The 23,375-nt window shown below is 43.5% G+C and overlaps 1 protein-coding gene across 2 annotated transcripts in view; it reads left to right on the plus strand.

The window, feature by feature from the left end:
- Positions 1-23,375, plus strand: part of USP24 (ubiquitin specific peptidase 24) — a 268,241-nt gene that overhangs the window by 136,128 nt on the left and 108,738 nt on the right. For both annotated transcript variants that reach the window (XM_029618249.1, XM_029618250.1), the window contains exons 35-39: positions 1,883-2,038; positions 11,348-11,418; positions 11,806-11,966; positions 12,556-12,617; positions 21,768-21,959. In XM_029618249.1, the coding sequence (XP_029474109.1) occupies positions 1,883-2,038; positions 11,348-11,418; positions 11,806-11,966; positions 12,556-12,617; positions 21,768-21,959 (642 nt within the window). The remainder of the gene's footprint in view (positions 1-1,882; positions 2,039-11,347; positions 11,419-11,805; positions 11,967-12,555; positions 12,618-21,767; positions 21,960-23,375) is intronic.

Consider the following 23,375-nt stretch of genomic DNA (forward strand, 5'->3'; position numbering starts at 1 on the left):
GTCCGCAGGTGTTGGCATCTCCGTGCCATCAAACCGGAAGTAATATTTTACAAGGGCATTACCACCTCCTTTTTTTTTTTTTTTTCCTGATTGCTATTCCTCTCCTATGCATCCCAATATTCCTCTGGCTTTAGCCACTTCCTTGTCACATTGCTTTGATGCCTTCAGATCACTAGACACTATCACCCTAAGGTCCCTTTCACGGTCTGTGCACATAAATATTTAACCCCCTGTCACATATGGTTCATTTGGATTACTGCACTCAAGTAAAAGGACTCTGCACTTTTTGGCATTGACACCTTGTTGCCAAACCTTCAACCACTCTTCAAGCCTTCTTAAATTGTTTTTCTTTTTCTCTACTCCTTCAGGTGTGTCCGCTCTGTTGCAGATCTTAGTATCATCCGCAAAAAGGCAAACTTTTTTCCCTCTAATCTCTCTGCAGTATCACTCACGAACCATTGAACAGAACCAGTCCCAAAACGTATCCTTAAAGGATGCCGTTTAACACTGTTCTCTCTTCAGAGTAGGTTCCATTCACCATTACCCGCTGTCTCATGTCAGTCAATCAATTTGTAACCCATTCCACCACATGGTACCCACTCCTAGGCTTCTCGTTTTATTTATGAGCCTCTTATGCAGGACCATATCAAAAGCTTGGCTGAAATCCAAGTAAACCATATCTAGTGCTCTTCCTTGATCTAATTCTCCAGTCACCCAATCAAAAACATCAATCAGATTCATTTGACAGGACCACCTTCTGGTGAAATCATGTTGCCTAGGGTCAAGCAATCCCCCAGATTGCAGATAGTTCACGATCCTATTTTTCAGCAGTCTCTCCATTAATTTTCACACCACTGAGGTAAGACTAATCAGCCTGTAGTTTCCAGCCTCCTCCTTGTTACCACCTTTGTGAAGCTGGACCATAATTGCTTTTCTCCAACCTTGTGGTACCACTCCCATTTCCAGGGATCTCTTGAACAGGTCTTTCAGTGGACCCGCCAGCACATCTCTGAGCTCCTTTGGTATCCTAGGATGCTACCTCATTCGGCCCCAGGGCCTTGTTCATTTTCAGTTTACTTGGTTCTTCTCATACATTCTCTTCTATAAATGGAGTTGTCTACCCCACTCACATTTGCGCTTTTATCAAGCAGCAGCAATCCTTCTCCAGAGTTTTCTTTAGTGAACACCGAACAGAAGTATTTGTTTAATATTTCTGCTATTTCTGTATCTCCCTCCGCACATTGCTCCTTGTCTCCTTGTCTCCTTACAGTTTTACAATACCACTTCTGGCCTTTCTCTTTTCACTGATGTATCTGAAAAATGTTTTTTTCCCCCTCACTTAACCCCTTTGGCAATCCTTTCTTCCACTTGACGTTTTGCTTTCCTGATTTCTTTCCTCGTCTCTTTAAACTTAACACAATATTATTCCCTGTTCTCCTCTTTTTGGGACCCCTTGTATTTCTTGAACGCTGATCTTTTTAGCCTATATTTTTTTTTTTAGCCACCTCCTTATAAAGACTATAAGATCAGCGTTCAAGAAATACAAGGGGTCCCAAAAAGAGGCAAAGAGGGAAGAATATCTGGTTAGGTTGAAGGAGATGAAGAAAGAAATCAGGGAAGTCCTTGTGATCTTGTTGATGCCCAATTACTGTTTTGATCCAGCATGGGCTTTTCCTCTTGATTAACAGCATATAAACATGGTTTCTATATTTGCTTCTGCCAGTCCTTTTCCACATATTCATCAGCTGTTTCAGTGCATGAAATCACTTAACTAATCTTCTGACAAGTCATTTTCCCACAGCATCACCACCTAAGCCAACTTGAGCAATAACGCATTATAGATTTTTGTCCTATGTGTTTACTTTTGTTTAATTTAATGCAGGAAGTAATTGCAGTTCAGGAAGTGAAGGGGAACCAACAGCACTGCATGCTGGGATCTGTGTGAGACAACAGTCTGTATCCACCAAAGATGCCATCATTGCAGGGGAGGCCTTGTCTCTGCTTGTAACGTGCTTACAGCTCCGCAGCCAGCAATTAGGTATGGATTATACTCTGGTTTAACAGTTGATTTGAACATATGTACACTGTTGTTCTCAAAGGACAAGCAGGATAGCAGTTCTCACACATGGTGACAACATCTAATGGAGCCCAGCATGGAAAATTTATATCAAAGTTTCTAGAACTTTGACTGTGCCTCGTAGGGTATGCTCATGCATGCCATTATACCACGCAACTATGCGGGGTTCCTTCAGTAACTTTTTCCGTGGAGCCCTTCATCATAGTGTGTTGACTCACTCTCCTGATTTGGGCCTTTCTTGAGTTTTTTTTCTTTTCTCAGCCACAAGAATTATTCGTTGTAGGGTACTGCTGATCTTGTTCCTTGTAGTTTTCCCTAAGTAAGGTTTTTTTTTTTTAAATGGTTTTCTAAGTTTCCTTTCACAATGGCTCCCCTCCATGGTGATGGGGCCCTTCGGTGCCCACCAGCTGTTGACCCATTGCCATCATCAGGTTAGATTTTGCATCCCATTTATTTCAGTTCAGCATGTCTAGCGATTCCAGCAATGCCTCCGATACAAAAGGCCATGTCTATCACAGACCCCCATGATGGATGTGTCCTTTACTTGGAAGCATCGCGTGATGTCCATGGGTGTCACAAGAATGCAGATAGGACCCAAAAAGGGCACTGGTCCCATTTGGAACTTATGAATAGACTCTTTGGGCATTGACATTGAAGAACCTTAGAGCTGCACTGATGGAAGGAGCATCTCTGCATTAGGAAGGGGGCCGTTTGTTTCCTCGATGCCATTGGTTGATAGGGAACTTGGAGACTGGCCATCGTCTGACTCTTCCTACTCGAAGAAGATGTCAGGTTCTGCCTCTTCGACTCCAGCATTGAGGAAATCTCAGGCCGAGGATCAAGGGAAGCCAAAGAAGTATTGACATCAGTCTCTATTAGTGCAAGATGCCAGAGCTAGGACTCTCCAGTGCATGCCGAGAAACCCCCTAAGCAGTCCTGTGGTGAAGAGAGCTCATCCTCTACACACGTCAGGGACTCAACAATCTTTATTGATCCTGGTATCTGCCACCAATCTGCTTTTTAGTTCCAAAGAGGATGTGGTCACTCCTCCTGCCTCCCAGCTGGTGTTGGCATCAATGATTTTTTAGGTGGAATTGGATAAAAAGATCTAGCAGGCCTTGGAGAAAGTGCTGCAGAGTAGAGTTTCGGTGCCAGGGCATCAAGGTCACCGAGAGGCAGGCTCAGTCAACCCGCACTGCTCTTTTTCCCTCCAGATGCTCATGGGCAATGCATCAGCACTGGTGCTGGTGCCTGTTCTGTCACTGATGCCTGAAGAAGCATTTTATTTATTTATTTAAATTATTTCTATACCGTTTTTGCAATTATATAATTGATCAAAGCGGTTTACATAGCCAACAATAAAACAATAGCAACTAAAAAGATAAAAATGAATTACAAAAATAAAATGCACTGAGTAATTCCAATCTTTGTTAGAACAAAAAAATAAATATCTAAAAAATCAGGCATAAATAAAAGAAACAAAAAAATAATAAAGTTGGAGAGAAATAAAATTAGTTTCAAATCCCTATTCTAAACTTACTGGTTCTTTATAAACTAAAAAAACCTAATATGGTTTACTTAACTCAAGTACAGAGAGAAAACGAAGAGTACGAAAAACTTAGAAGAATTTATAATGTGAGATGCCTGCTCCAATCTGGTATGGATAAATGACCCTTTGGCCTGTAGATCCAAATGCCTCTATAAAAAGATGTTTTTAACGATTTTTAAAATTCTTTATGGTTTGATATGTCTTAAGGCGTTTGGTAGGGAGTTCCATAAAATGGGACCCGCTACTGAAAAAGCCCTCTGTCTTGTTATATGTAGTCTAGCTAACCGGATTGAAGGAACCTCTAAAAGGTTCATGTTGGTGGATCTTAATTGTCTTGTTGGTTTGTAAAGATGCAAAGATGTACAGAGCCAGATGTTGTCTTGATTATTTAACAGAACATGTATTAAAGATAATATTTTATATTTGATTCTGAATTTGGTATCCAATGTAGTGTGTAAAACGGAAGAAATGTGTTCTTTCATTGAAGTACCAGTGAGCATTCAGGCTGCTGTATTTTGAATGAGTTGCATTACAATAGTCTAGTCCAGAAAAGATCAGAGATTGAAGCACTGTCTGAAAATCCTTGAAAAATAGTAGAGGACGTACTCGTTTAAGCAAATGTAATTTAAAAATAGAATTTTTAACAGTTTTGACAATGTGTTGAACTAAAGACAAATTTGTATCAAGTAGCATTCCTAAATTTCAAACTACTTTATTTTTATATTCTCATTTCCTATATTGATATGTGAAGGTGGGGGCGTTACTGGGGTCTTCAACCTCACTTAGGAACAGGAGCTCGGGGTTTTTTTGTATTTAATTTGAGTCTGCTATGGGCAAGCCATTGTTCAATTGTTTTAATATAGATGTGAATTAAAGCAAAGGTTTCTGCCCAGGTGGATTTGTATGGGACAAATAGCTGAATATCGTCCGCGTAGATTTTAAATTGGACGCTTAATGCTGAAAGAATTTGGCACAGTGGGAGTAGATATATATTAAACAGTACTGGTGACAAGGATGAGCCTTGAGGAACACCTGTAACTTGAGTATATGATTGAGAAGAATAAGGACCGATGTTTATTTGACAGGGTCGATCTGAAAGATAACTACTAAACCAATTTAATACTGTGTCTTGTAAACCAATAGATTGTAATCTGGATATCAATATTTTATGGTCTTGCCTAGCGTATCAAACGCAACGGAGATGTCTAACAGAACTAAAATGAAATTAGTATTGGAATCGAAGCCTCTGAGGTATGAGTCAAATGAAGAGAGAAGAATGGTCTCGGTGGAATGACCTTTTCTAAATCCATGTTGATTTGGATGTATGATGTCATGATCTGTCAGGTATTCATTTAATTGATACAGGACTACGGATTCTAATGTTTTTGAAAGTGAAGTTAATGTTGCAATAGGTCTGAGATTGGCAAAGTCAGCAAACGTTAATGATTTATTTTTTGGGATTGGTAAAATTGAAGTTTGTTTTAGATATTCTGGAAACTTGCCTGATTCTAAAGACTGGTTAATTAATAGACATATATGATCCGAGCAGATTTCTCCTGGACATTTGAACAAAGTACCTGAACACAGATTTAATGGCGAATTTGATATCTTTTGTTTACTAATAATTTTTTGAATTGTTTCATCTGTAGTTCTGTTAAAAATAGATCATTCACTTGCCGATTTCACATTTTTGTAGTTAGGGTAAGGTAAATCCTTAATTTGTAATGTTATATTCTTTACTTTTTGTTGAAAATGTGTTGCTATCTGGTTACATATAGTTGTCCATGTCTTGGTTTTTATTATCTGAAGAAGTTGTCAGCAATTTAACTATATTAAATAAGGTAGCTGGGTTATTGTTTGCAAGACTGATTTTGTTGGCAAAAAACTTTTTTTTTTCTCTACATTTACTGCGCATCTATATGATCTTAATGTGCAGTAATAGTTGTTCTTTGTACCACTGGGTTTGATGCCTGCCAGCCTGCTACTGATCTTGTGCTGCTCAGGAGAGGAAGCTTCCCTGAGACAAACAGCCAACTGCACCAGTCCAAGACCCGTTAACTGAGGGCAGAGCACTGAGAGAGCCCTCACCTGCAGACCAGAGTGAGTCGGATTCTCAGTATTTGTGGAGGTATGGCAATGCCTTTGCAGACGCCTCTGAAGAAGAGATGTCTACGGGTCTCTTCTTTGACCCCTCTCCTCGAGAAAGAATGAAGTCTCCACTGGGAGGACCTCTTTTTCGCAGTTTTTGTGAGAAAAATGGTAAAAGCATTCCATTACTTTACAGACTGAGGAGGAGACCAGAACCAAAATGCTGAACATCCTTCAATTTGTGGATCCTCCTAAGGAGATTTTGAAAGTCTGAGTGCACAAGATCATTCTGGAGGTACAGACGAGGGTGTGGGAGAACCCCCCCCCCCCTCTCTCTCTCTCTCTATGGCTTCTGTCAGTAGGAAGGCGGAAGTAGTGTATCATGTCCAGAAGACTCCTGAATTCAACAAGCAGCACTTACCACACCAGTCTGGTAGTACAATCTACTTTCAAAAAGGCAACGCACTCTAGGACCTAGTCCTTGTTGCTCTTGAGGATGCAGGGATTCTAGAGCTATGGATACTATTGGGAGAGAGTTTTTTCAGGGTGCTATGCTCATTTCCCACATAGCATCCTACCAGCTATGTGCCAGTATATGCAAGACATTCTGAAGCAGGTACGGGGGGTAGTGGAGCAGCTTCCTCAGAAGCAGCAAGATGCCCTCCAGACCCTGGTGGACAAAGGGTTGGAGTGCGGACAACTTGTGGTCCATTCGACCTTCAATATTTTCAAAAAGGCATCAAGAGCTTCTGTCTTAGGGTTAGGGGTACATAATCTCGCCTGGTTGCATTCCTCAGATCGCTGTTCAGAAGTGCAAGAAGGAATCGCTGATGTGCCATATACCGGAGAGAATCTCTTTGAAGATAGGGTCATGAATGCAGTTGCTTAGATCAGGGATCATTGTGCAACACTCCAGCATCTCTCCACGGGGAGTCTTGACCCAGCCCCTCCAGGAGGTATCCGAGGCCAAGGCACAGGAATCTTTCTTTGATCCAAGGAGGTGCTATCCTTCACCCCTCTCAGTTCCATCCACAGTTTTGTGCCCATCCAAGACAACAGAGGGCACCTGAGCCCCAGATGGCAACCCAGTGAACACCTGGCATGGGATTTTGACGAGATTGCAAAAAACATAGCCAGAATCCCAGTACATGTGCCAGAAGATCTTCCGGTTAGGAGGAGGCTGCAATTTTATGTAAACCAGTGGCCCAGTGTACCCTCGGATATGTGGATCCTCAGCAACATCAAAAGAGGGTACAGATTAAACCTATTGGCTTCCTGACCAAATCAGCCCCCAGACTCCAGTTGGGGTTCAGTTGCAGCAGGAACTGCTTCTAATGGAGCACTCCTCTCTCTTAAAAGCCAGAGCATGCAAGCATGTTGCACAAGAGCAAAGAGGTTGTGGATTCTAGTCCAAGTATTTCCTGGTTCCCAAGGAAACATGGGGACTTTGTTCTATCCTAGTCCTGAGGTCCTTGAATAAATTTATCAAAAGAGAAAAGTTCAAGATAGTTTCCCTAGGCACCTTAATCTCGAGCTCAAGGATGATTATGCTCACACAGAGATTTTCCAGAGCCACAGGAAATATCTCTGATTTGTTGTGGGAAACAGTCACCTCCAGTATTGTATTCTGCTGTTTGGACTAGTGTCTGCCCCATGTTTCTGTGAAATGCCTTGCAAACTGGGGATGCATGTCTATCCCTAGCTGGATGATTGGCTGGTCAAAATCCTATCTGGCAGGAGCCAAGGAATTGTAGCACCCGATGCCCATGACCATCCGGGTGTTGTAGTTACTAGAATTTGTTGTTAACTATCTTAAGTCTCATCTCAGCAAGACACCCCAACTGGAGTTTATTAGAACTCTGCTAGATATGATTCAGATAAAAACTTTCTTTCCACATTGATAGCTGTGGCAGAGGAGATTCAAATGAGTCGGTAAACATCAGCATGGAACATGTTGAGCCTCATGATATCAACATGCATTTAACTCCCATGGCACATCTTTATATAAGAAGAGGCCAATGAATCTTAGTCTCAGTGGCTAAAGACCACTCAAGATCTGCAGGACAGCATTCAGATCACTCAGCTGCTCAGGGATTCCCTGTCTAGTGACGGGATAATTCCAAACTGGTCAGAGGAATCCCCTTCCAAACTTCTCCAGTCCAAATTATCTTGATGGATGCATCCACTCTGGGGTAGGGAACTCATGTAGGTGGGCTCTGCATCCAGGGCTTGTAGTCTACCCAGGAACAGTTGCATCAAATAAACTTCCTGGTGCGCCAGGCGATTTGGTATACTCTAAAACTATCAAAGATCGGCTAATCAAAAGTTATCCTCTCCCAGACCGACATCCAGGTGATAAAATATTAGATCAACAAGCAGGAGGATATGAGTTTGTACTTTCTATGTTAGGAGGCTGTCTAGCTGTGGGGCTGGGCCATCTCTCAGAGAATGGTTCTCAGAGCCACTTACCTGGCCAGACTGGAGAATGTACTAGTGGACACTCCGAATCAGACCTTACAACTAGGGGGGTAGCAAATCAGATCTTCCACTGCTGGGGAACACCTGTGATAAATCTGTTCATGTCCCCTTGATCAGGAAGGTCCCACTCTTCTGCCCCAGAGATACGGCACGCGGCAAACTAGTCTGATGGCTTTGCCCTGCATTGGGTCAAGGGTCTACTTTATTCGTATCCTCAGATATCCCTAGTAGCAAAAGCTTTGTTGAAATTCACTAAGAGTCAAGGCAGGTTGCGCTATCCCAACCTCATCCCTGCTGCTCACCACTTGGTTGTTGAGAGGATGATACTGCGACCCCTTGGTTTGTCTGATAATGTGTCTTGAGTTTTTAGCTTAAAGAGAGGATTTCACTAGAAATTCCTATGGATTTAAATGGAGTAGCTTTGCCATGTGGTGTGAGCAAAAGGCTCCACACAAAAACTACTTGATTATCTTCTATATTTGTCAATTTTGTCTCAAGACCAATTCAGTAAGGGTCCACCTTTAGTGCAGTTGGTGCCTAACATTTCCATATAGAAGGTAAACCCATCTCTGTACAGCCTTTAGTTGTACAGTTTATGCAGGGTCTGCCTTGTTTGAAGCCTCCCATTAGACCTCCTACTATGTCTTGTGATCTCAGTGTGGTTTTGTCCCAGATGATGAAAGCCCCCTTTGAGCCACTGCACTCTTGTGACTTAGAAATACATGACCTGGAAGGTTATGTCTTTGGTGGCAGTCAGTGAGTAAACAAATAAGCATGGGAGTATCTTGCTTATTGCGGTGGTTACTACCCATTACAAATTAAGCCTGATACTTCACTTTGAATGCATATCCAGTGCAGCTCACTGCTTAAGTGGCAGGGGGGAATGAAGAAATAGGATTTACATGCAGACAACATCTAACAAGGCATTGATCTGAGCAGTATGAGTATACAAACATCGGGGTAACTTGCTCGATACGATGGTTGCTACCCTCGAACATTAAGCCTTATACTTCACTTTGATGCAGCTCCAACACTGCTCTCTGCATTAATGCTGGGGGTGGAAGGAAATTAGAATCAAAAAAGTTACCAATAAGGGCCCTGAACTCAGCGGTCGGAGTAACAGATAAGTATGAGAAAATAAGTGTGAAAGCTTGCTGGGCAGACTGGATGGGCCTATTGGTTGTCTTCTGCCGTTATTTCTGTGTTTCTGTGTGAGCTTCAGATTCTAATAACTTATCCACCTTATACCAAGCTTTATCATGATAGAGCTTTCCTACACACCCATTCTAAATTTCTGCCTTAGATGGTGCCAGAATTCCATCTTAACCAGTCAATTGTACTTCCAATGTGTTTTTCCCAGGCCACATGTCCTCCAAGAGGAACAAGCACCCCACAGTTTGGGCTGCAAGAGAGCTTTGGCCTTCTGCCTGGAGCGAACTGAAGCCCTTAGAAAGTCCACCCAACGTTTTGTTTCTTTTAATGCAAATAAGCTGGGGATTTCTATTGCCAGATTATTTCTAATTGGCTAGCAGATTCCATCTCCTGTTTGTGCAGGCGGGTCTGAATCCAGTGGACCATGTCAAAGCTTATTCTGTTTGTGTATGGCAGCATCGGTGGCTCACCCACTATGGGTCCCCATTGGAGAGGGAATCTGCTAGGCTATGATGTGGATTTCTTTCCACTTATTCACATCTCACTGCTGTTTGGACAGGGATGGCTGACATGACAGTAAGCTTAGCCAGTCTGTCCCCCATAATTAGTTGTAGAACCCAACTCATTTCTGTCATAAGGCTCATTCTTGCTGTTCAAGGCTGCTTCTTATAGTTCAGTGAAGTAAATATTTTTGTTGTGCCCTTTGGCACCTGTTGTTGTTTCCCCTTTTTTCATTGGAGGCAGCCTGTAGCTAGGGATTCCTTTAACTGCGGTCCTCACCTATGTGTAAGGAATGCAATCCTGCTTGTCTTTGAACACCTACTACAGGTAAGCAACTCTTAGTAGGTGTTCATCAAGGACAGCAGGATGTCAGTCCTCACAAAACCCACCTGCCTCTCCATGAAACTGGTTTCTCCCCCAAAAATAGATCTTCATTGCTAAATTACAAAAGTGAAGAGACCCCAGCATGGACACATTGATTAAAAACTGTTACCGAACCTTATGGCACCTGTGTAAACTGATAGATTTTAATAGCATTACTTTTTGTGCCTTACTGTAAACCGTTGTGACGGTACCCACCTTAACGACGGTATAGAAAAAGATTTAAATAAATAATGGCATGTATGAGCATGCCCAGTGAGGCACAATCAAAGTTTTAGAAACTTTTGATATAAATTTTCTGTGCCGAGCTCCATCAAATGATGTCACCACGTGTGAGGACTGACATCCTGCTGTCCTCTGAGAGCAACTGTTCCAGGTAAGCAATTCTGCTAAATGCATTGTTGTTGTGTACGTTCCTGTTTAGATTCTGTTTTATGTTAACCTAAGATCAAAGAGGTGCCAAGCTGAGTCAGTCCAGCTCCTGTCTCTAACAGTGGCCAGTTCATGTCATTTGAGGTACCCGTCAGATCCCAGATAGGAAAGCCCATTCCATGCTGCTCACTCCCAGAAGCAGGTGGTAGAGGCACCTAAGGCGATCTAGCTAAATAATTGTTAATGGGCCTGTACTCTAGGAATTTTTCCAGTGGATTCAACTTTCCAACTGATTAGACTTCTCTCTGTGTCATGTTCTAATGTCAGTAGATACCATACCATTAGAAATAGGCAATTGTGTACACCATCCATGATCCAGCTCTTCGCTTGCAGAAAACAGGACAGAAATTGGCAAAAGTGCCTGATTGTATTGAGTTTGTGGGGTCATTACATGATTTTCTGAATTCATATGTTCATGAGCCACTAAAACCATGCACGCACATGAGCGACCACGCCGGTCGGTCTTTTTCTAGCCTTCTGAAATTTGCTCTTATTTTTAATTATGGGAATTCTGAGATGCTAAATTAAAAACCAAAAATAAATGACAAACGTGCTTTCTGCAGTTAATGGATTCTTGCACAAAAATGAAAGCAAGCAAAATCCCCAAAGTATTATATACACATTGTTTGTATTCATGTATCAAAAAAAAAGTGTAAATAAAGTTACATGCTAGTCTTAATTCATTTTAGGATCTTTCTATAATTTACCGTGTGTGGCTGACTTCATCATTGATATTCTGCTTGGATCACCCAGTGCTGAGGTAAGTTCTTGTACTTTCTGAAGGTCCAGCTGTAAGATAGAGAAGAACCTCTTTCAGTCAACAATTCCAGGGCATCTGCTGAATAAACTACCTCATTAACATCACAGGTCCTTAATCCTGTTAATATATTCTTCCGTCCACTTATCGTTGAAGGGATTTTTTATATTGTATATTCACGTATTTGAATAAACTATTTAAAGCTGGATTTCTTTGGGGGGATTTTTCAACCTAATTTATTGTTAATGGTAAAAGTAATCATAACTCTTATTTTTCCTCTAAGAATAATAAGCTGACTTTGTATCTATATTTTTGAATTGCAGATTTATTTTTTTTTTAAGAATAGCAAAGTCTGAAGTTATGTTGTTTTTCTTAATGCTGTGATTTCAGATTCGTCGTGTTGCTTGTGACCAGCTCTATACTCTTAGTCAGACAGATACCTTGACCTATCCAGATGTGCAGAAACCCAACCAGTTCTTGTTGAGCGTTATTCTCACTGCTCAGCTGCCTCTCTGGTCCCCAACAAGCATTATGAGAGGCATCAATCAGAGGTGGGTAAGGAGGAGGGAATGCAGCCACAGGACGTTGACCTCGAGAGTAGTGATGGCAAAATATCACCCTGTAAAACATACTCCTGGGAAGAAGCGTTCTTCAGCTCATAACCCTGAAGGGGAGAGTACGTGAGCACCAAACAGTGGGAATTCCTGCCACACTTCTCCCAGTGAATGTTTCTTCCTGTATTTTCTTTAAAAAGCCCTCTTGATTTTAATGTATATGTGCGTAGATTGCTTGGTTCTTTAAAAGAAAATTTAGAGGTCTATGCACAAAACTCAGTTTGTGAAAGCGAGATCTGTAAGTTTCTTACATGTGGCTCTCCTACGATTTACAGATTGTATCTGTTCAGTTTACTGGTTGAAAGTTGTCATGTTATTTGTCTATAGATAAAAATACTTTATCTGATGGTATTCATATCTGAAAGAATTTTCCTGGTCTTTGCCCTCCTTTGTAGATTTTGTGCTTCTTTTAAACTGTAGAATATCTTTAATAAATTTTAATGACTATTAATATCTTTAATAGATATTTTTATCATAGATTACATTGATATTCATAATACTTTTTATATTTTGTGTATGCTTTCAGACTTCTAGCTCAGTGTATGGAGTATTTTGATTTAAGGTGCCAGCTTCTGGATGATCTAACATGTAAGTGTTCATAATGCAATCTCAAGTATCCTGCTTATGAAGATTAGTTTTAAATCAAATATTGAATGAAAATACACAGGCCTTTTATTAACCTATTAGCTGAGTTGCTAGCAGGACTTGAAATGATTAGTTCCTGTTCATACCCAGATCAGTCCAGACAAAAGTGGGTTTTGCATCCCTACCAGCAGATGGAGGCAGAGAACAAAAGCTTAGAGGCACTGCTACATATCTGAGAGTGCCACCTGGAGCCCCTCAATATTGACCTGTATTTCTCTGTCTTCAGCAGATAGTAGAGGGGCAAACCTGCAGTCTGAGTAAAAAAAAAATAAATACATTTAGTGGGCCGAGAAAATTATTTGGATTTGGAGCTCTCTAAGGTGTTAGGCTCCTTCATGGACCATTCCTCAGGTGGAGCCGGGTGAGCGGGGGAGGGGGCTGGCAACCGCTGACTGGCTTAGCCTATTGGTGACCAGAGGTCCTGATAGCCAGGGGACCTGCTCCCTCGCGACCTCTGAAGTCTCTGCCTGTTGCCTGATGATTCCTGAAGGGAAGGTACCCTTGCTTGTTTTTCCATTTGAATTAAGTTTTGTTTAAAAAAAAAAAAAAAAAAAGGTTTTTGTTTGTTGGTGCAGGAACTTCAGTTAGGCTTGACGGGCAGGGTGCCGTTGACTGCAGTGCAGTCAGTGCCAGCAGGATTGGATGAGTGAGTGCCTTGCACTGCTCTTCCTTCACTTCAGGGGGTCCTGGGAGGCTGAAGGTTGTTTTCCCGTGAGTAGTCGGGCTCATTCAGAGCGCTGTGCAGCGGCCACAAGTGTGACCTAGTTTTCCCTCGCGTGCAGTTCGCAACGGCGCAGCACTGTGCATGCAGCAGGTTACCACATGTGTGTGGTCTGTCTGCCCACAAGTGGAGCTCGCCGGTTCTCCTCTGTTGCGGCCGCGTGTTCAGTGGCACCTAAACTGCTTGTCGCTGCCTGCAGGGCATGTGGTGTGTGGTCGGCACACTTTAATGCATGGTCCTGTGCTCAGGCTGTGCCTCAGGGGCAGCCATAGGGAAAAGGGCACTGCGGATTTCCAGTAGGATTCTTCAGCTCCATGGGGAGCGGATGCGGCCGCGAATGCTGACCCGGATGCTCAAAAGGATGATCCAGATCTGGATGGTTTTCCGGTCTTTGAGGGAGATGATCCTTGAGTGGTTCATTTGTTTAAAAAGGAGGAGTTGTGCCCCCTTATTCCCCAGGTTTTGGAGGAACGCCGGTGGCTCAGGAGGAGTCTGATAATAAAGGCGTGAATCCGGTCCTGGAAGGCTTGTGGGTCCGCCTAGTGCCTTTCCTTTGCTGAAAAAGATTTGGAAGTTGGTCAACAGAGAATGAGATTTTCCAGAAGCGGGCCTAAAGGTCAGCAGGGCAATAGCAAAGCTTTACCCTCTCAGGGAGGATACCTTGGAGCTCCTGAAGGTCCCTAAGGTGGATGTTGCAGTTTTGGTGGTTACCAAAAAGATGACCACTCTGGTGGACGATTCTGTGGCACTTAAGGATGTCCAGGACTGCAGTTGAAGCAGATGTTTGAAGTTTCCACTTTGAGTCTTCGGGCCGCGATTTGTGGCAGCATGATGCAGAGGGCATGTTTGTGTTGGGGTCAGAAAGCATGCCGGTAGTCTGTATTCAGCATGCTGGAAGCTACAGTGGCCTATGTCATGTATGACATAGGCCAACCTGTATGACTTGGTTTGCACTTCAGCTAGGAGTATGGTCTTGGCGGTGGAGGCCCGCAGACTTTTGTGGTTGTGCAACTGGTCGGCGGACATGTGGTCCAAGGCCCAGTTGTGTAAATCTTCCTTTCAAGGGAAAACTCCTGTTTGGGGACGATTTGGATCAGTTGATGAAGACCTTAGGGGAGTCCAAAGAGAACCAAGTCCCTGAGGACAAGAGGAGCAACAAGAAGGTTTTTCTGGCGCATTCCCATTTTCGGGACTTGCATCAGACCCGTTTGACCAAGAACTCTATGGGCTCAGGGACCAAGCCATCAGGTGGATGACAGCAGTCCTTTCAAAGTGCCCGAAGGTCTTTCAGAGAAGTCGCCAGTCAGGGGACCAGTGGAGGAAAGTCATTGCAATGAAGCCAGGGCCACCCATTCCTCCGTAGAAGCGGTAGGGAGCAGATTGTTCAGCTTTTACGAGGAGTGGGCCAAGATTACCTTGGACCGTTGGTTTCTTGAGGTTCTCCACAGCAGGCCCAGTCCTCTGGAACAAGCTACCGACCGACCTTAGACTAGAACCCTGCCTCCTTACCTTTTGAAGAAAACTTAAGACGTGGCTTTTCCTCCAAGCCTTCCCCTAACTCAAATATCTCGTCAGACTCAGCTCAAGGAATTGAATGTTCTCTAATCTCATAACCTGACTTATTTGATTTATATGTAGTTATTCCTCTCTGTTTGCTTCCTAGCTACTATAGCTCCCAAGTTTCATCCCCTTGTTATATGTAACTTTGCTTTTTTCGACCTTCTTGTTTGGTTACTCTGATTTATCCCCTAGTTCCATGTAATCCGGCCTGATATGAATCCCATTCATGAAGTCCGGTATAGAAATATGTTAAATAAATAATGACAGAAGGTTATGCCTTAGAATTTTCACGCCCAGTCCGGGAGGCCTTTCTGGAGTCCCATGTCACATCTCGAAGCAAGCGAGAGACGGTGAGAGAGACACTTCAGAGGTTGCTGGATTTAAACGCAATAATGCCAGTCCTGCTGGAGGAGCCAGGGACAAGGAAAATACTCGATTTATTTCGTGGTTCCCAAAAAGGAAAGCACTTTTCAGCCAATTCTGGACCTGCAAAAGTTAAACAGGTCCTTGTGGGTACCGCGGTTTCAAGTGGAGACCTTGCGCACAGTAATAGCAGCAGTACGCAGAGAAGAGTTTTTGGCGTCGTTGGACCTCACAGAGGCGTACCTCCATATTCCCATTCGAATGGATCATCAGAAGTATCTTCGCTTCATGTTGCTGGGACAGCATTTTCAGTTTCGGGCCCTCCCATTTGGATTAGCCACAGTGCCCAGAATCTTCACAAAGGTGATGGTGGTGGTGGCGGCAGCTTTGCGGCGAGAGGGGATTCTAGTACATCCATATCTGGACGATTGGCTCATTCTGCAAAGATGGAAGAGGACTGTGTTCAGTCAATCCAGCAAGTTATGAATACCTTGAGTTTGCTGGGTTGGGTGATAAATGTGGCAAAGAGTCATTTATTTAGTTCAAACCCAGTCATTGGCATATCTGGGGTCGCTGTTCAATACCCAGACAGGCAGGGTGTTCTTGACTTCGGACAGTGTTAAAGTTACAGGCGCAGGTAATGCGTTTGCTTTGTCAGTGGGTACCAACAGTCTGGGACTATTTGCAGGTTCTAGGTTCCATGGCCTCGACGTTGAATTTGGTTCCATGGGCCTTTGCGCACATGAGACCTTTACAGAAGGCATTCTTGTCCATGTGGAATCCGCTGTCTGAAGAGTATAGTCTCCCCATACCTCTTTTGGGAGAATTCACGTCCAGTCTCTCGTGGTGGCTGTCACGTCACAATCTGGAAAAGGGAATGGATCTGGAGACCCTGGATTGGATGGTAGTGACTATGGACGCCAGTCTTAAGGGTTGGGAGATGGTGTGTCTGGGGCAGTCTGCTCAAAGTCTTTGGTCAGTAGTGGAGACGTCTTGGTCTAACAATCGCCTGGAGACGAGGGCAGCTTGCCTGGCTCTGGAGGCCTTCCTGCCTTGGATCAGGGGTCGGATGGTCCAAGTGTTCTCTGACACTGCGACAACAGTAGCATATATCAATCGTCAGGGAGGAACAAAGGGCCATGCAGTGGCTCTGAAGGCTCAGCAGTTGTTTGCTTGGGCGGAGCATCACCTCCAAGGAATAGCAGCCTCTCACATCTGCAGAGCAAACAACGTTCAGGCGGACTTCTTCAGTCGGCAGCAACTGGATCCGGGGGAATGGGAGCTTTCCCTGGAAGCCTGGGATCACATTTGTGCTTGATGGGGAGTTCCTCAATTAAATCTTATGGCAACGGGTGCCAATGTGAAGTTGAGGTTTTCATTCGCAGGAGAGAGACTGGCGCAGTAGGTCTGGATGCTCTAGTGTGCCCTTGGCCGATGGGAATCCTTGTTAATGTGTTTCCTCCTTGGCCGCTAGTCAGTTGAGTGCTCCGGCGCATAGAGTCTCATCCGGGGACAGTGGTGCTGGAGTGGCCACGGTGACCGTGGTTTGCAGATCTGGTCTCTCTCGCCATAGAAAGTCCTCTCAGGTTGACCCACCTGCCAAGATTCCTCTGGCAGGGTCCCATATTTTTGGACAGGGAGAATCACTTTTGTCTCATGGCTTGGATTTTGAGAGGAGGCGGTTGTGTCTAAAAGGCTGTTCAGAGTCTGTTATTTCTACGACTCTCCAAGCTAAGAGACCCTCTACGTCCATGGCTTATGTTAGGGTCTGGAAGAAGTTTGAGGCGTGGTGTCCGCAACAGTGACTGGATCGATTGTTGGTGGACGTGTCTTAGATCCTAGCCTTTTTACAACAGGGGCTTTCTAAATGTCTAGTGTATAGCTCGCTTTGAATTCAAGTGTCTGCCTTGGGGGGGGGCTCTTAGGGGCAGATTTTTCAGGGAGATAATTAGCCTCTTATCTGGATGTAATTCGGTTTTTAAAGGGGGTTAAATATTTGCGTCCTCCGGTCTGAAAGTTATGTCCGGATTGGAACCTTAACTTAGTTCTGCGAGTACTCTGTGAAGCTCCCTTTGAGCTATTAAGAAGGGCGACATTGAAGGACTTAACTCTGAAGGCAGTGTTTCTAGTGGACATTTGTTTGGCCAGGTGGATTTCGGAATTACAAGCCCTGTCTTGCTGGGATTCGTTTTTGCGCATTTCTGATAGTGGAGTGACATTGCGTACGGTTCCCTCCTTTTTATCAAAGCTGACATCCTCTGTTCATGTTAATCAGGAGGTTGAGCCAGATTAGTCTAAGGATTCGCCTCAGGATAGGGATCTACATCTTCTGGATGTGCGGAGGGTTCTGTTGTGGTATCTGAAAGTCACTAATAGGTTTTGCCATTCAGATCACCTTTTTGTATTATTTGGTGGCACAGAGAAAGGGTATAAGGCCTCAAAAATGACAATTTCACGTTGGCTGAAGGGAGACCATTTGCTCGGCCTATGTTTGTAAGGGTTGAGAAGTTCCAAGTGGTCTAAAGACGCATTCTATGAGAGCACAGGCGACTTCCTGGGCAGAGTGTCAGTTGTTGTCTTCCCAGGAGATATGTAGGGCTGCGTTGTGGTCCTCACTGCATGCTTTCACCAGACACTACCGTTTGGATGTACAGTTGTCTTTTGGTGAGTGTTCTCCATGCAGGACTTTTGGGTTCCTGCCCAGTTTAGGAGTGCTTGGGTACATCCCACTTGTCTGAACTGATCTGGGTATGAACAGGAAAAGAAAATTGGTTCTTACCTGCTAATGTTTGTTCCTGTATTACCACAGATCAGTCCAGAGACCCACCCCAACGATTCCGAAAGACTGAATTTCCTGTTGGTTGAGAAACCATTTGTTCAGATGAGATCTTTTCAGTGTAAATAAGTTGAGGGGTATTTTTTTGTTATCAGACTGTTTTTTTTGGTCGCTAGAAGTGTCGGTGGCTCCAGTCCAGGGGATTCTAACCTCAGGTTTTCTGTTTGCCCTGATTGGGGGTTTTGAAGGGACATTATCTGGCTTGGGTACAGGTCAGTACGGAGGGGACTGTAGATGGCACTCTCGGTTTTGTAGCAGTGCTTGAAATGTTTTTAATTCTCTGCCTCCATCTGCTGGTAGGGATGCAAAACCCACTTGTCTGGACTGATTACAGGAACAAAAATTAGCAGGTAAGAACCAATTTTCCTATCTCTATTGACAAGTCATTGGGAGACAAGTAAAAAGGCCAAGTAAAAAGCAAGAGTAGATTTAAAAAAAAAAAAAAAAGTAATTAAATAAGCGTTAGAATGTCTCTGAAGTTACCCAGGTATCTCCAGAAATGTAATAAATCTGAATAATGGATAGAAATATTATAAGTACAAGGTAAATTTTAATAGAGAAAAACACTTGTGGACTGTGACAGTGAAGAATTCATCATCACAGCTCGGAGAAGAAAAGAAGGATTTACTTAAAGCTTTAAAGTGGAGAAAGGTGGTGAGAGCAGCATATGATATTTGCCAAGTCCAGCATCAGTAATGGCAGAATAAAAGTAGAGGTGGTATTAGTGGGGGAAAAAAGAGGTAACAGTGCCTGTGTCTAGGTCACTTGTAAGACTTTTCCTTTTAATACTCTGTTCAGTTCTAGAGATCACCCCTTCGAAGGCTCCTTGAGGAGGATGGAGGTAGTTTATAGAAGGGCTACCGAAATGATACAAGGCCTGCGACATAAAACCTGCAAAGAAAGGCTTAAGATATCCCAGGCCATCACCTCCTAATTCTGCTCTTCTCCCTTGCCTTAGTTATTTTAAATTAAAAACAAAAAAAACCAAAACGCCAAACCCACCAGCTGGGAGGCGGCAGTCTTACCATGCTCCTGGCGTCCAGGGTGGCTCTGACAGTATACACTAACGCAATGCGAGACCCTGGGGCAAGGTAAGACTCTACTGACCCCGGGTTTTGGGGAGGGGTTCCAGGCTGGGTGATGGGGGAGAAGGGGGCCCAGAGCCACAGCCTTTTATTTAAATATCTAGAGATGGGAGTGCGGGATTAGGAAGGAGGGACTGGGCAGAAATGTTTTGGTAAAACATCAGAGGGGGATGGGCAGGAGAGGAAGGGGGGGGGGTCCCCCAGCACTGCACTGTTCTCTCTTATCTTTGGGCCAGAAAGGACGGGGATCCAGTGGCAGCCGTGTCAGTCAGGCCCTCCACATTAACCTCTTAATATTTAACAAGGCAGGACGTGGTTACCCGGTTAGCATTAGATCTGAAATTTCTCTGATCAGACCTAGCAAAGTTACTTACCCCCCACCCCCCTGAATGTCCCCATCATAACTTTTTTTAATCCAGTAAAATTTAACTGTTGAGAGGGGAGAGAAGTTCAAAACTCGGGTTTGTCCGGCTAACTTTGTAAACTGCTGTGATTTTATTTTGTCCTATAGCACATTTTATTGAACTTTGAATACTGATTTTTAGGCGGTCCACATTCAGCTGCCGTGCAGCTCGGCCAGTTATCCAGATAACTAGTTATCCAGCCATGGCGCCGAAGATATCTGGCTATCTTAACGTTAGCCGGACAGGTTTATCCAGCTTAACTCTAGGACAGCTCTATGGGCCGACCAGACTTAGCTGGATAAGTTATCTGGCTGTCTCTTAATATCCGCTATGCATGGAGATATAAAATTACCCTCTGAAAGACTAGCAGCCATGTTTCAGTATTAGGCATATTTAGAGCCAAAAAAGTGCAAAAACCTGCAAGTCTGTTTCCTTGCACAGTATTGAAACAGCAGATCTTCCGCTTAAAGATAGGGGGGGGAGGCAATCAAAGCTGTTCTACCTCCAGAAAGGGGCTTTCTGATTATTGCCCACCATGTACGCAGGTAAAAGTACCCAGGTATGTCACAAACATGGGGACTTTCACCCGTGTATGTTTGGAAGTGTTTCCAAGATGGAGTTTGGTCAGGGGTGGGCCCTTACACGGATAGTTCTGAATAATCAAGACTACCCATGTAAGTTTACCTTGAGAAATTACTCTCTCAAAAAGCAAACATGGTGCTTTTCTGTAGGTAGCAATCAAGGCAAAACTAGGTACGTTTTGGGGGTTTTTTTATGCTGTATATTGAGCATGCTGTATTCCTGTACTCTTAATATGCTTTTCTGGTTTCATTATAGTTAGTTTTATTTGACCAATTTGTTTTGAATTTTCCATGTTTTTATTTTATTGTATATTATATGGTTAATTGTTTATGAATACTTTTGTGTTTTTCAGTGTATTATTTTTATGTATTGGTTTTTGTAAACCTCTTTGATGTCAAATGGAATTGCACTTAACCGAGTAAATAAACTAAACTAGCCCTGTAGGTGAAAACTATCCGCAGGGTTTACCAGAACGCGGGTGGTTTGATTATGCACCCCTTAATTCTCTGCAACTTCAAGAAGGGAAAGACGTTTCCACAGAAGTTGTGCAAGCAAAAGCTGCTGCAAAAGGTGCTGGGGGATTTTTGCTCAGAAACTACAAATAAAAAGAATTGAGTTGAAGTCCCCGAGTGTGCTTTGCACCCTTTTTGTCACATGGGTACATTTTTTTCCCTTCCTGAAGTTGCAGGAAATTAAAATCCATGGCCAAAAGATGTTCTGTTCCATAATCATGCAGGCTTTGTGCCTAGAAGCAAACCTGCTCTTCAGTCCCATTGTAGAGTCGGCCACTGCTTCTGGGCTGACTCCAGAAAAGGCGAGGGTAGAGCTCTCAGCACAGATGAAAGTGGCCATGTAAGAGCGTTCATGGTGGACCCTGTCGCTGGGACCACATTGTCCATTTTGTAAATTCAACAGCACATCTAGCGTGTGTTTTGCCCTGCCTTTTTTTGGTTTTATCTAATTGCGGCCAAATATTACAGCACTGTGAAATATGGTTTGTGTATTTCTAGGCATTGATAGTTTTGTATTCCAATCAAGTTAGACCATTTATAATTAGATGAACAATTTAGCATGTACTAGAGTGCCAGATATATTTGCTGTTACTATATTCTTGTTTGCTGAGCATTTTTTGTACTCTAAACCTTTTTAGTTTTAAGTATTGTACGGTTATAGTGCATCGCTATTGTTGAGTTAGCACCGATGTAGTTACATTCAGCAAGGTTAGCCAAGCAAATGCATTGCCTTTATGGTGATTACCTACTAGGGTCGACTAGTTTATAATGTATAATAATTGTATCTTTGAGAGAGAGTGACCAGCATCCTCTTCATCCTTCAGTTAAGGGAAATAAAATGCAGTAAAACTAATAGCAGCCAATAACTGTGAGTATATTTTTACTAAGCTTTTTCTGATGGAAGAGAGCTAGGTATCGGAAGTGTCGTAGAATCGTGCAGCAAGAAAGAACTCGATTTGACTGGGCATTGCTGAAATACACTGGGAAAGGTTTAAGGCTTGACTTTTTTTTAATTTTTCCCCCTCCCTAGCTTCAGAAATGGAGCAGTTGAGCATCAGCCCGGCCACCATGCTGGAAGATGAGATCACGTGGCTGGATAACTTTGAACCCAATCGCACAGCTGAGTGCGAGACCAGCGAAGCCGACAACATTTTGTTAGCAGGACACTTAAGACTCATAAAGACTCTCCTGTTCCTGTGTGGCACAGAGAAAGAAATGCTCGGTAAAGCAGCCCCTCCATTAGAATTGTCTGCAGATGCCCGAATCATTAAAGGGTCTCTCTGGAGAATATAAGACCCTCAGGGTGTGTTTGTGTTTGGTTGCTCCGTGACGTCCAGCTCACATCCGCTCAGTAAACTGGTTAATTTCCTTCCCCTGTCCAGGCAACCTAAAGAAAGGTCGCACAAACCATATACAAATCGTATCTTCCTTGTTTTAGTTGCCATAGGCATTTTTTTTTGTTTTCTGAAGACTTATTTGAACAAAAAATCAAGATCGGTGATGATAAAATGAGGTCAGAAGGGGGAGGCCATCTCATTTTCAAGAGTGTCCATTGTGAGCACTGATGTGCAGGGCATAGAAAGATGAGATCACCGAAAAGGATCCTACAACACACAAAGGGAAGCCAGCCACTCGAAACCCCACATGCTGACAAGCAGAGCATTGATGAAGTGGGTCATTCTTCAGGGCTAGCTCAATGCCACTGAAACTGGCTAGCAGCTCAGAGCCCAGTATTCAGAAAATATTGAGCATCTGCTTTTAGGTACCTTAATTAGTCACAAGCAGGCCGATACTGTAAAAAATGCGGGAGAGCCTGTGCTCGGTATGAGATGTCACGCTAATAAGGAGACGCTAGGGACAATAGTGCGTCCCTAGCGCCTCCTTATTAGCGAAGAGGTGGCTGTCAGCGGGTCCCAACAACCAACACTATTTTACCAGCGTCTGTTTCCGAACCTGCTGAAAGTCACGGGTTAGGTAAATGGAAGTTGGTAAAATTGAGCATCTGTTTTTCTAACCTGCTGACCGGTGGGCAGATTTTTTTTTTTTTTTTTTAATTTTTGGTTCCTCTGACTTAATATTGCTTGGAGGGTGTACAGAAAAGCAGTATTTTCTGCTTTTCTGTACACTTTTCCCGGGTTGCTTAGAATTTTGTGCGGCTTGGCCACACATTTTACTTTCAGTATCCTGGGCGACTGACTAATAGGCTCTTCAAGATGCATTTGCATGTGATGAGCGCTATTAGTTTTTGGGGGGTTGGCCGCATGTTTTCGACACACTATTACCCCTTACGGTATAAGGGGTATCTGCCTGATTGTGGGCTGAAAATGAACTTCAAAATTTCCTAGAGTGTAGCCAGATGAGCTCAGGACCAATGGGTTTATGCTTCCCTGCCAGCAGATGGAGACTGAGTCAGGTTTCAAAGCTGATATCACACTAGATACACCCCTGCAGTGACCTCAGCTCTTCAGTATTTCGCTGTCCTCAGCAGATGTAGACATGCTTTCCCTATGGGGTTTGCTGTATCTTTTGGAAGAAGAAATTCTACTTTTAAATTGGAGAAAAGATTGAGCCCCGCTCTCCTGCGGTGATTCCTAAAGGTCCCTCCCCCAGTTGAGAGTTCCTGAGGAGATTTCAGAGA

The sequence above is a fragment of the Rhinatrema bivittatum genome, chromosome 10 (assembly GCF_901001135.1).
Source record: "Rhinatrema bivittatum chromosome 10, aRhiBiv1.1, whole genome shotgun sequence".
Lineage (NCBI taxonomy): Eukaryota > Metazoa > Chordata > Amphibia > Gymnophiona > Rhinatrematidae > Rhinatrema > Rhinatrema bivittatum.